At 36.7% G+C, this 14707-nt stretch overlaps 1 protein-coding gene across 1 annotated transcript; it reads right to left on the minus strand.

The window, feature by feature from the left end:
- Positions 1-1160: 1160 nt before the first annotated feature.
- tmprss7 (transmembrane serine protease 7) lies at positions 1161-14605 on the minus strand. Its single transcript, XM_081352286.1, has 18 exons — positions 14357-14605; positions 12087-12288; positions 11641-11771; positions 11499-11566; positions 11211-11404; positions 10994-11029; positions 8820-9048; positions 8594-8718; positions 8408-8520; positions 8199-8305; positions 7389-7525; positions 7110-7217; positions 5706-5813; positions 5509-5625; positions 2970-3168; positions 2591-2859; positions 1939-2075; positions 1161-1782 (listed from the first exon to the last, which is right to left on the minus strand). The coding sequence occupies exons 1-18, from the start codon at positions 14423-14425 to the stop codon at positions 1624-1626; spliced, it is 2508 nt and encodes an 835-aa protein (XP_081208412.1). The 5' UTR covers positions 14426-14605; the 3' UTR covers positions 1161-1623.
- Between the last annotated feature and the right edge of the window lie 102 nt (positions 14606-14707).

The raw sequence follows: 14707 nt of genomic DNA on the forward strand, positions 1-14707 counted from the left end.
TTGTGGGCAAACTTCTCCCGTGGTGTGCGTGTGCCATGGGCCACAATGGGCAGTCTGATCTTACATGATTAGAGAGTCATTAAATTAATCGCGAAGAATGCAGCATTAAAGCGGTCCGTCTGCTGGGGATGAAAAATAGCAGCGCATTGCTAAAATATTTGTTTAAAAAGAGTCAGTCTGGATGAAATATTTCCCTGTTGTTTCCCCCCGTGTCTCACGTTACGAGCCAGCGAGGCGTGCAGCCTGGGAACAAGTAGACCCAATATATCCCCGTGTGCTGCACACTGTATTTATTACTTAATGACTCTACATTGGGACGTTTTCCGCCGTATGAGAGTATTTACTGTATGCTTTGTCATCCTTGAGGTGGGTGGGGGTGTTTTTTATTTATTTACAAGACACCGTTTTCAACTAAAAACGGAAAACTTTTTATGCGTTTTGGCCGTTCACGACTACGGCATTTTGGGTGCCTATAAACACAAACTTTTGAAAATGGGTTTCAAAAGGCGAGTTTTTGAAAAATATATCGTTATTGTCTCCGTTTAAACAACAAAAACGCGAAAGTGTGAAAACGGTGACGTCATGCACTTGCTTATAGTTTATAGACATGTAGTGTTTCTTTAAGGTGACATCACCAGCTGACCTGCATGCATAAAACATCGTTTTTAATCGTTTTCGTGGATCAATGTTGTCATCTTGAAAAATGCATAGGAAAACCTTTTTTTAGCACACTATTGTCGTGTAAACATACTTAAAATCTCAGGCTACGGTTATACGACAACGATGTAAAAAAACAGTTTTTTTCCTTAGCGTTTTTTCGCACACATGCGACAGCCTTGTCAAAACAATCCCTGTTGAATCACACGGATGCTCGAAAACATTAAAAACACTGTAATATGCAAGCTAGTTGGCGTTGTCACCTTTTAAAGAAACACTATGCCTTTAAACTGAACGTAATACGCATGCACATGACGTCACCGTTTTCACAAATTTGTATTTTTGTAGTTTACATGGAGACAATAAAGGTATCATTTTCAAAAACTTGCACTCTGAAACCTAACATATCTTCCTTTTTTTAAGATCTCTCATATCCAGCTCTTTGTGTCCAAGTCTTTTGAGCTATGTTTTTTAATTAAAGGTTCAGAAACCAACACAGAAATCCATATGAATGTTTATTCATTCTTTTTTTTAAATAATACTCGTAATAACTATTTTGAATTGGAATATGGTGCCAATGAGCTATACCAATTTGCACTTAAAAACAGCTGTGTAAAAGTGCAGCCCACATTTTGCCATGTGCAACAGTGAAACGTCCAGGGCTGTGTTTCTCAAAAGCATCGTAACTAAGCCTATAGATCGTAGAACCATTGGTTTTTTATTATATTACAAACTATTATATTTAATATAAAATGTGTGTGTGTGTGTTATACTATATAGTACATGTTAAACTTAAAAAACACCAACAATAACTTTATTGTTCAAGACAAATGTATTATAATGGTGTTACATGATTGAATGACCATTAAATAACACATTTAGTTGTTGTTTAGGTGAAAATGGCTTGTTTTAAATTAGTTAAGTTACAGACTGAATTATAAGGTGGATTTACTTGGCTGTGCATTTTTAAATATGTCTTTGGATCCAGTCTATGAACTTGGCCACTCTGGTGTAAACTCCGGGAAAGTTGGGTCTGCCACAGCCGGATCCCCAACTCACGATGCCCGTCAGAAACCAGCGGCTGCCTGCGTGTGCTTGACAGGACAGAGGACCACCCGAATCCCCCTGCAAACAAAAACTGCTTATGTAAAAATCCAAAGAGACAGCTCACTTTTAACAATGAGAAAGGTTAGTACTTTAATAATGCTCTGAAATTAGATACTAAGCTTATGTTTGGTTCATAAGGCAGGACCAAGTCCAATGCCTGTTATCTCCCCTCACCCGACAGGCATCTTGTTCTCCTGAGGACACACCAGCACACATCATGCGAGGTGACACGGGGCTGTAGCTTCTCTTGCATTCACTCTGACTTAAAATGCTAACTTCTGCCTTCTGCAATACTGTGGGTAGCACCTTATCTGTACAAACAGAAGAAAAATATGCTATTTCATTGTCATTTATAGTAGACCTATAAAACTGATTTTATTTTCCTAGTCACGCTCCTGTTTAAAAGTTTGGGGTCTGTAATACTGAATACTTTACAAAAGTACATAAAAGTACATTAATACTGTTACAAAAGATTTCTGTTTAAAATAACAACTGTTTTTTTCTGTTCATCAAAGTTTTCACAAAAATAGTAAACAGCACAACTGTTTTCAATATTATTATTAATAATAAATGTCATGTGACACTGACGACTGGAGAAATTAAGCTTTGCCATCACAAGAATAAATGACATTTAAAAAAATAATAAAGTAGATTTTAAATGGTCATAATATTTCAAAATATTACTGTTTTTACTGTATTTTCAATCAAATAAATGCAGCCTTGATAAGCATAAAAAACTTGAAGTTTAAAAAAAAATTAAAAATCTTTTCAATCAGCTTTTGAACAGTAGTTTACATCATCTGTCATTGTTTTTTGAGCTCTTTACCCTGTTCAGAGCGGTAACCCCAACCGGTGACCCAGCAGCGGTGCCCGTCAGTGAAGGTTTGAGAAGCGGCCGGCAGACAGATGGGCTGGATATATTGTTCCAGGCTGCTGGGCCAGGCCTTCTTCAACTGCACGAGGGCAATGTCATAGTCAAAATTTCTTGCATTGTAGAATTCATGCACCACAATTCGACGGATCTCGGCCACATGCTTGGCATTTCCCTGGTTTAGCATGCCCAGATGAGCCATCCACATACGTGGATCCGACAACCTGAAAGGTCACACTTGGCTGCTCAAACTGCATTAAGAAATGTCATGGTTTACTTACCTGCTAAAATAACTTTGATATTCAACAGTTTAGGTCTACCTGGCGTTCCTCACCTCTCTTTGCTAAAACAGTGCGCTGCAGAAATGAGCCACTCATCAGTGAGGACCGATGCTCCGCAATACAGCTGACCAGAAAAATGCATGCTGACCTGCCACGGCCATTCTCCTTCCACCGCATTGATCCCACCTACAATGCGCTGTTGTGGGGAGGCGCTATCAAATATGCGCTTTAAAGGGGTGGGATTGCCACAGGCTAATAATCATATGGAAACAAATAAGACACAAGCAGATAAAAAAAGTGTGTTAGTGTACAGCCATTAAAAATTACTGACATGCTACGTAAGGATGTATAAATGTGTACACTACTACTGGTCAAAAGAATTTTCAATGTAATAATAATTGAGAACTGAATTAGAATGATTGATGATCATGTGACACTGAAGACTGGAGTAAAGGATGCTGAAAACTCAGCTTTGTCGTTACAGGAATATATTACATTTTAAAACAGATTAAAATAGAAAAGAGTATTTTAAGTTGTAAAATAAATTCAGCCTTGGTGAGCATAAGAGACTTCTTTCAAAAACATTAAAAAAATCTTAATTATTCCAAACATTGTATGTTCATAAACTGTTCAGTCATGACAGGTGCATCTAATGAGCCAAATCCAATAAAACCAGAGAGCGTTTAGAAAGAGAATGAACCATGAACAAAGCTCAGCTTGTCTCCTGTAATCTCCCTCTGATTCAACTCCAACACACACACACACACCAATTACCAAACATCGTTCCAAGACAACCATTGTAAAAAGGTCAATAGATCATAATAATAGCAACAATATCATCATAGTATATGGAGGATATTTTAGGTTGAGTGGTTAGCCAGTCATAAAACATGGTGGTCCTAAATTAAAGGAGAACTCCGGTCAATTTTAACATTGAACTATTTTTTTTGTAAATTTGGAGTGCTGTCAGTACAGAGAACAACGACAAAAATCGGTGTTGCCTACACCGTGTTATCCTCTTTTTAAAATTTGCACCCTGTTGACTTCAATAGGGCAAGTACTAAACCTGCTTTTAGCCTCTTAACATCCTTGATGTGTCATTACAAGTGCACAGAAAATGTGAGTGATTCCTTCTGAGTGAACACGAGTGAATCTGACTGCAGTAGATGTGAAAGAAATGTATAAAAATGATGTTATTTCAGCCAGCGCACATACCTGTATTTACATCCTGTTTTCGGGTGAAGTCCAAAGTAGTCGATTGCCGAGTTCACGCGCGTGATCATAGGTACTAAACCTATGCGCGTGAACTCGGCAATCGACTACTTTGGACTTCACCCGAAAACAGGATGTAAATACAGGTATGTGCGCTGGCTGAAATAACATCATTTTTATACATTTCTTTCACATCTACTGCAGTCAGATTCACTCGTGTTCACTCAGAAGGAATCACTCACATTTTCTGTGCACTTGTAATGACACATCAAGGATGTTAAGAGGCTAAAAGCAGGTTTAGTACTTGCCCTATTGAAGTCAACAGGGTGCAAATTTTAAACATAGAATAACTCGGTGTAGGCAACACCGATTTTTGTCGTTGTTCTCTGTATTGACAGCACTCCAAATGTACAAAAAAATGAGCTCAATGTTAAAATTGACCGGAGTTCTCCTTTAAAACTTGCCCCATTGAAGTCAACAGGGTGCAAATTTTAAAAAGAGGACAACACGGTGTAGGCAACACCGATTTTTGTCGTTGTTCTCTGTACTGACAGCACTCCAAATTTACAAAAAAATGAGCTCAAAGTTAAAATTGACCGGAGTTCTCCTTTAACTTTTGGAGTCTCTTTGAAGGATGTGGAACTTAATTGATTTATAGCATCAATGTGAATCTTAAAGGCCACTAAAGTGCCTTGAAACGCGCAGTATTATTCAATGTGTTGATGACATTTCCACTGAAACAGGAAGACAAGGCGGGACATATTGAACAGTTCCTCCTCTTTTTTAAAATAGCCAATAGCTTTTAGTTTCACAGCTCGGCCAGAGCCGTTGAGCTCAGTAAAGCCGCAGTTTCCTCCAAATCTCCTCTATATCGCTTTAAAATATAGCATTCTGTCCAACGTATGGGACGCTTTAGATTCTAGAGAGCATTTGATTGGACAGAAAATCTGATGAGAAGCTGAAGTGCAGAGTGATGTCATCAAAATCACAGATCCATATTTAGCGGAAGTGAGAGACTGTATGTTTTATAATAATAATAATAATAATTTGTTACATTTATATAGCGTTTTTTTAGGCACTCAAAGCGCTTTACATAGAAGGGGGGAATTCTGTGACCGAAATACATTTGAAGTCAGATTGATTCCGTATTGATACCTCATATGGATTTGAAGCTACCATATTGTTGATTGTTTGGCTCAAAAGAGATTTTATTAGTAATAGTTAAATTTAAGAATAAAAGATTAGTAATAAACGACTAAAAAAAAAAACTAAAACAGACATAATTGTATTTAGACTAGGATAGTTCTGTCTGTTTAAATGTCTACAAACCAATCTGATGAGTGACATGATGTTTTGGGATGTTGCCACAGTAAAACTCACCACAGTCCTTCTCATCACTGAGGTCGAAGCAGTCGGGTACGCCATCACATTTTGCATTTTTCTTAAGAATGCAGGCTCCATTGCCACATTGGTAACTGACACCAGAACAGCTAGTCTCTGCATAGCCAACACATTAATAACTGTACAAACAATTGACACCTATCAAAGTTTGAATTTTTCAATAGTTTTCACATTACCTTGAGTACAGTTGGTCTCATCTTTACCACTGGAACAGTCCATCTCCCCATTACAGATGTATAATGGGTGCAAAGGGGATGAACCTCCACAGATTTTAGGAGGTTTAGCTGTTACAGACAATAAAATAGTGAATATTCACATGAATACTATTTTGAAATACCAAGATATTGTTGTAAACCAGTAGTTCTCAACCTTTCTACCTTTCTCTCTTGAATTTAAGACGACATTCAAAGACCCTCCTATCTAAGCTGATATGTTCCTCTAATACTACAAATAAATAAAAAAATATGTTAGCATTTTAATTAAAATTATGTTAAAGGACACCTATAATGCCTTTTTTCAGTCTTGATTTTGTTTTTGGGGACTACTAAAATAGGATTTCATGTTTAAATGTTCATAAAAATCACATTATTTTTCAAATATATATATTGTTGCAGCACCCATAGATATATATTTATGGCAGCACCTCTCTTCCCAGTCTGTCTATAGCACTCTGTTTAGTTCCTGTCTCTATGAAGCCCCTCCTTCCAAAAAGCGCAGTAACCTCTGATTGGTCAGCAAGACCAGTGTGTTGTAATTGGTCAAGCGCCTCAAGTGTGTTTTGGAAATGTCACACCCCTACCATAACCGCAAGTTTCAACACACTGCTAACTCAACTCAACCAGGCCTCGCACCTTTTTTGCGAATGCTTTGGGTGGGAATTATTTAAATTAGGAATATTGTGACATGTACATTCCCGGAAGAGAACTCAAGACTACAATCGAGTCGTTTCAGGTTCATAAACAGTGCTTATAGAGAATAACTCCCTTTGGAGTGGACTTAGTGCTTTGTTACTTTGCAGAACTTTTTCATGCACAAACAGCAACAGTACACACTAAAGAAAGTTGAAAATGTAAAAAAGCATAATAGGACCCCTATAATATAACTAAATTTAAATAATTTGAACAATTATTGGGGCACCTCTGGAAGTTTGCTGAGGTCCCTATAGCTCTGTGGTTGAGAACCACTGTTGTATATTATTCTTATATACACATAAGCCACTTTTTCACCGTCGGTTAGAACGGTTCTAATAAGAACAGTAAGGAAAAGTTCCAGTTATGCTTCCACCTGAGCCTGGTTCGCCACGGCCCAATTATAAACTGTTTTCGGCCTGGAATTCTCAGCATGGTTAGCTAACCGTGCTGGTAAAATGTTTGTAGTGACGTCGCCACTCAGGATGGAAAATGAAACCATACCCGTATCAACTGGGCTCGTCACGGAATGGAACGGTTAAGCAACGAGAATGGTTTTACCTGACGGTGGAAAAGCAGTTATAGTATATCAAACTAACATGAAATACTAGTTTGTTACTTGTTTTACTATAGTAGAACTACTTGGATTACATGATTTTGTGGTTTACATACAGCAAAAAATCTCATCGCTCTCATCCTGACAGTCATCCAGTCCATCACAGCGCTTGAACTTTTCCACACACAGGCCTGTAGAGCACAAGAAGTGACTTTCCGGGCATGCTAGGAGAAACAAACAAGACCAGAGTAAACCATTTGGTGCCATGAGTCATTTTACTGGCATATAATTATAAATAGTATTCCTTTGCTCTTAAGTCAGATTGTACTACTTGAGAAAAATGACTTTTTTTAAATTGTTCTCCATTTCCTTTGTTTCAGCAGCATTGTTCTTACGCTGACTGGTGTTGTAACTGCTGTAAGTGGCACTGAAGGGTTGGTCAGCACTTCGTGAACTGCAGCGGAAAACCACTTCAGGGTTTTGAGCAGGAATACGGAAGACAGTTGAGTGGTCAATGTAATTTCCACAATATCTGTAAATCAATCACAGTTATTTCTATACCAATTGACAAACGTTGAATATCAGACCTGATCAGACCTGACCATCAGACCTGATAAATATCACTGAAGGAATAGTTCAGCTAAAAAGAATATTCTGTCATTATTTACTCACCATCATGACTTTCAAAACCTGTTTGACCTTCTTATGTGGGACAAAAATTGTGTTTTATGGACCCTTTTTATGGCCCTTTTTTTGGTGTTTGGTCAGTGGGAACTATTGCTGGATGAAAAAGAGCTGCATGAAGCTTCTTCAAAATATTTACAGTCACCATGAAATCAAAATTGACAAAAAAATGTTTTCGACATCTCTTCTCTTCTCTGATGATGTGTTTACTGGCGCGAAGATCGGGAAAACCTGATATAGCAATAGCAAACCACAATCATCCAATGATCCAATAAATTCCTGATGGACAAACTCAAGTCCCGCCCTACATTTTTTCTTGTTCAAGAAGCCATTTCACTCGGATATACGTCATAATAGGGAAGAAAAGACTATCGCAAATTCCGTTTCATAGCGATCGGTGAGTAAAAAATGACTTTTAACGATTCCTATAAGAAATGAAATGTAGAAAAAAAACAATAAAAAAACCCTAAAGATAACTGACTCAGAAATGAGGTGAAATGTACCCTTGACAAAGCACTTACATAATCTCATTGACTTTCCACCAGCCGTGTTCACAGTTTTGCAAGTCTTTTAGTTTAAGCATGTAGTTCTGGAACCTGAGAGCTACACCCAGAGGACCGCTGGGCATCTGATGCATCAACAGCCAACAAAAAACACCGCTCTGTCACGTGAATACTGTGGATAATATTTCTACACATAAAAAAAAAACGCTTTTGATTGGGTGCAGTACCTGAAACATCCAGGAGCAGGAGCACTGACGGGGCAACAGATTGGGGTAGAATGGACTGGTTATAACTCCAGCATCACCTGGGCCAGCGGGTAACGCTATCATATTTATACACTCTGTATGGGAAAGACAAAAGAGGCTCAGTATCACCAGACACAAACATACAAATACTTTAGTCGAAGGACTTACGCTCCTCCATGAGAGCCTGGAAGAATCCTCGGAAGATCTTTCTGCCTTGTGTGAGTCTGAATGAGAGCAGCATGACATTGGACGTGGAGACCAATGAGATCGGGGCTGACACTGATTCACAAAACCTTGAAGAGAATGCATGAAAATTACACTGATAATCTCAGATTATTTTGTCCTTCATTTCACCAACCCAATCAAGATATTTCCACTCCCTTCTGTCACAAACCTGTAGAGAATCAAGCCTCTCATAGGAAGCAGAGCGTCATACACGGTGAGGGAATCATAGACGCAGTCACTAGGGTCAATACTCAAGCTGTTCACAGTGAGTCGGACGACTGAGCCTGGAGCACTTGTCAGTTTGATGTAGCAGCTCAAGCTTCCCCATGAAGAGAACACGTTGAGGGGAACACTCACATCAGGAACACCTGCGTACAGCTTATCCACACACTGAGAGCCTATACACACAGAGAGATGGTTACAGAACCCATCAAACACAGAATTACAGAAACAAGATTCTGTCAATAATAATAATAATACACATTCAAAAGGGGGTTGGAAAATTCAGAATTTTATAACTAAATTTGAATTGAATTTGAAATGTATTGCAAGTGAAATTCAACACAGTTACTTCCAGTTTTCACAACTTGCAAAACATAAATAAATACAATATATAAAAAAATGTATTTCCTAAAATGTAGAAAGATTTTTTTCTCTACTTATATTTGTAAACTATAAAATTCTGTCAAAACTAATTAACACAGCCATTAAAACAGATTTTAATTTAGTTTTAATTAATTAATAATTAAATCAATTAATTACATTTTTCAAATACTTAAAAAAATATTGACATCCATGGCTTCATTTTAAAGACTGGTGTAAATAAGAAATGTTCTTACGCCATACTCCATAAAATTACATTCAATTAATGAAACATAAATAAATATGTACATGTATTGATCAAAAGTGACAGTAAATTTACAAAAGATACATATAAATATATCCATATACATATAAACAGATACATATAAATCTTTTGTGTGCAATTCAGAACTGAATTGAGCAGCCTTTTAAATTTCAGCTTAATTCTAGAACTTTACTTGAATTGAATTTACATTTTTAGCAAATTTGAACCTTAACGTAAATTACCATTTAAAAGTTTAGGGTTGAAAAATTCAGTTTTCATAGATTTTAAAATGCTTTTTAAACATTCATATAAATATTTTGTAGAAGTAATTTAAATGCTGTTTTTTAATCTTTCTATTCATAAAATAATCTTTCTATGCAGCACAACTTCAACATGATAATAATAAATCATCATATTAGAATGATTTCTGAAGGATCATGTGACACTGAAGACTGGAGTAATGATTCTAAAAATTCAGGAATTAAATCCATTTTAAAATCTATGAAAATAGAATTGTTAAATTGTAATAATATTACAATTTACAATAATCGCAATATTTCTGTTTTTACTGTATTTTTTTTTCACCCCCAAACTTTTAAATGGTAATGTACGTTAAGGTTCAAATTTGCTATAAATATAAATTCAATTCAAGTCAAGTTCTAGAATTAAGCTAAAATTTAAAAGGCTGCTCAATTCAGTTCTGTATGGAAGCTTGTTTCCGCCACAAAATAAAATAAAAATAAAGATAATTGCGACTTTTTATCTCACAATTGCGAGTTTACATCTCGCAATTCTGACTTTATTTCTCAGAATTGCGAGATATAAAGTCAGAATTGCGTGAAATAAAGTCGCAATTGCGTGTTTTAAAGTCAGAATTGCGAGATATAAAGTCAGAATTGCGTGAAATAAAGTCACAATTGCGTGTTATAAAGTCAGAATTCTGACTTTTTTTCTCGCAATTGCGACTTTATAACACGCAATTCTGACTTTATATCTCAGAATTCGGACTTTATATCTCAGAATTCTGACTTTATATCACGCAATTGGGAGATATAAAGTCAGAATTGCATGATATAAAGTCGCAATTGCGTGTTATAAAGTCAGAATTGCGAGATATAAACTTGCAATTATGTGTTATAAAGTCAGAATTGCGTGATATAAAGTCAGAATTCTGAGATATAAAGTCAGAATTGCGTGATATAAAGTCGCAATTGCGAGAAAAAAAGTCAGAATTCTGACTTTATAAGACGCAATTGCGACTTTATATCTCGCAATTCTGACTTTATATCTCAGAATTCTGACTTTATATCTCAGAATTCTGACTTTATTTCACGCAATTCTGAGAAATAAAGTCAGAATTGCGAGATGTAAACTCGCAATTGTGAGATAAAAAGTCGCAATTATCTTTTAAAATGTTTTATTCAGTAGCAGAAACAAGCTTCCATAGTTCTGAGTTGCACACAACCCCGGTCATATATGTAAATTGACTGACTCACCCACAGCTGTTGATGTGTAATCCGAGCGTAAAGCAACTGGGAAGACAATAAAAAAAAAAGAAAAAAAAAAGACAGTCATAACATTTAACAATTGTGTAAAATTAGTTAGTCAGAAGGACTCATGAGAAGCAACCTTTTTATTTTCGGTATGTCATATATGTACTGTCTTGCTAAAATTGGGGGGCACTTGAGAAGGGGTAACAGTGGCTAAGATTACCATTGACAAGAATGGAGTCGATGTCCACAGGAAGGCCCTGCAGGAAGCCCACTGTAGACCTGTTCTTCATACTCATAAGCACAGAGTCCCTTAGGATGGCACTCAAGCACTCCTCACACACTGCTGGTGTCTTCAGGTGCGGCACCACGAAGATCATCCAGAAATGCACCAGTACACCACCTTGATTATTATTACTGATGGGGTGAGAGGTAATTGTAACCATGTGACATCTCAATTTGACCTAATGAAGTAAATCCATCTAGCAGAGTAGTACTGGAGCGGCTGTACCTCAGATCAGAGATGACGGTTTGTTTGTAGAGTCTGGACACTGATGACGTTCGGTATACGCTGGTTATCTTATTGGAAGATAAATATTAAAATGATTGTGACAATGGTTATTCTAATGACATATTTTTGCTGTGTCACTCACCACATGCTGGACGCGGCTAGCCATGGACACAAACTCACTCGAGTCAGCCTGCCTGTACTCTGGTATAAACTCCACGTTGGCAACACGGAACATACCAGCAAAATAAACACCACTGTTGCTCTCTCTCCGGACTACAAAACACATAGTGTGCACTTCAGTTAAATTAGATATGTGGACATAACTTTGTATACTCTTGTGAAAAAGCATACTTTTAAAAGAAGGAAATCATTTACTTTACTTTAAAATACATTTTTAAGTACTACCTGTAACCTGAATGTAATGATTTCGGACATTAAATGTCTTAGGCATATGGTTAAATTGAATGTACTGACAAGCATTTATTATCAGTTAAAATATACTTAAAGTACACTACAAGTCTACACAGTACAATTAAGTGCACTTCTTTTTCACAAGGGTGTGTATATGAGTGTTTGTGTTGAGCTTACATATAAAAACCCACAGAAGAGACCACATTATCACCACAACGACAAACACCACCACTGTAATGAGGATGACCAGATTCTGTAGATCCAATATTGGGTTTTTCTTCTTTGGCTTTTTTGCTCTTCTTCTGCGTCTGTTGTATCTTCTGCATAGTTTATTAAGAGTTGCGTCCACCGTAGCCACTTCCACGGACACGTCAGCTACCTGAAACCACAGGTATGTATCACATTCTGACCTGATGCAATAAACACACACTGTTGAAAAAAGCCAACCGCTGTTAGAATCAAAAGTGTGATGACCTGGATTAAAGTAATTTGCACGAGTACTATCATAACTTTCTGATAATTTTATTACACAATGCTAGAGTCACAAGATATCATAAATGTTCTGCCACCAAAGAGCTGATGTCATTTCAGGACTCCAGATGTTTTACATTTCTTGAAGAGAAAAGACGGCCTCACATTTTAATTGGCTCAAATGGAGAATGAGTGTGAAATCAGTGGCTTTGGATTTAAGGTGTGTGTTATGTTGTCTTATCACAAACAGATATTATTGCAATGAGCGGTTAGAGTTACATGGTAAAGCCACTCAGTAATTCTGAGAGAGATCCAACTGGGTTACAAAATCCACCTAACTCTGAGTTCACAATGACTTAATGGGCAACTGCCTCAGTCATTTCTCCCATAATAAAGTATTACAATCAAGTACCACAATCTCTATCGATTGTCCATCAACCTGATAGATGCATTTAAGGGTTTTCTTGAGTATAAAACGTATGAATATAGCTTTGATGTCTACACTATTCCCAGTTCATGGACAAGGTAAGGGCTATCACACTAGACATCATGGGGTCAGCCACTGGTCAACCCCAATCTTGAATATTTGGTTACAGCTATTGCTACAACAAAAAGTAAACTTTTTCCAATACAATTAAACAATTACCCATACTCAGATTTAGACACACAATTACATGTAACATTGACTTACAAAACAGGTATGATACAGTACTGTCATGGTTTATTGGACATGGTGCTAATGTTTTTTTAGACATTTTACTTAGAAACACCATGGAGCATCATTGTATCATTTTACCACCATGATATTTTTTAAGAGCCTTTTAATGCAATAGAGATAGATAGATACCAACGTACTGTGGTATTATCAACTAATCGCATCACTGTAGCTAATATGATATCACTGTTTCAATTATTGCAAGCAAATTTTACCAGACATGGATAAATATTTCTGAGAGGTAAGTTAGAGTCATTTGTTTCGCGACCATCACTATGACTCTCGCGTTCACTGAGGTTGTCCAGTCATGCATTATTTACATGATGTCATCCCATCTCTTCCGCCGTATTTCATTTACAACGAGGTAACACTGTATTTCCGAGGAAAATAAAGCTAAAATATTATTCAAAGACAATCAAGAGTTAAAATTTAATTTAATTTCGAAATGCCTCAAAATTAAGTTGAAGTACAAAAATAGCAGGTAGCCTACAGTACATAGGGACCATCTACAAAATATAAACGATAAGAAAAACGTACAATGGCCCTGTTACAGTTAAATAAAGAGCAATGTACACACATAGATTTGTGTTTTACATTTTGGAGCACAATTAAAAATATATAAATACATATTTGCGTACACTTCCGATGACTGAGTCATTGAACGTTTTTAATAAGAACCTTCTTTGTAGACGGTCCCAATCTTTCACCAAGTTAAGCATATTGAGAACATACTGTAGCCCTTTACAATACATCGAGGCAGGTTACAACAAATAAACTGCTATCACTTATGTATATTCTTATGATATTCAGATAACCCACTTTCATGCAGTTATGGGCTTTATTCAAATCTTTAAGTAAAAAAAATGTTTTTCGAAGCTTACTATTTGAGAAATGTCAAGCCATTAACTTCATAACCGCCTCAACAGAGGTCAAAATGGTTTTACTCACAGAAATCACCATACTGCAGTTTACGCCAAAATAACTTGGTTACTGCAATTACTATTAGGCTTACAGTAAAACTATAGAACTTGGTTACCACCATTCATAAAAAAAATGTGCAATAAAAAAAACTAAACTAAATAAAAACAGTTTTTTTTTTAATTTGAAAGAGAGTATTTTACATTGTGATTTTGCAGTAAATAATTACTCAAGTGACTATTACTATGTGACTATTGACTACAATAACAATTTTTATTTTATTTTGTTTAATCTAGGTTTACCATGGTGATATTCAAAGGCTCTAGCAGTATTAATTACTCACACTTGTGGCGTCTTCCCGGGCCACATCATCCTCGCTCCCCTGCCCGCCTTCCTCTCGCGCTGTTTCCATGGCATACAGTCATTCATTTGGACCGGTAATCTCAAATGCTGCACCCTGCATTGTTAAAACTGTTTCCTCCTAAAATCCCTGTCTGTATCCACGACGTGAATGTGAGCAGCGGAATGAAGGCAAACGACACGAGGAGCTTCGTTTCCACCTAACAGTGTGTAACTGTATCCTGGCAGGTGTGCAGACAGTGAGCCTTGTGTTCACTTATCCTATAGATGCATTCAACCTCTTTGAATAATAATAGAGAATGCTGAAACACATGCAACTTATATAAAAACCTTA

Source organism: Scardinius erythrophthalmus (assembly GCF_964197995.2).
Source record: "Scardinius erythrophthalmus genome assembly, chromosome: 22".
Lineage (NCBI taxonomy): Eukaryota > Metazoa > Chordata > Actinopteri > Cypriniformes > Leuciscidae > Scardinius > Scardinius erythrophthalmus.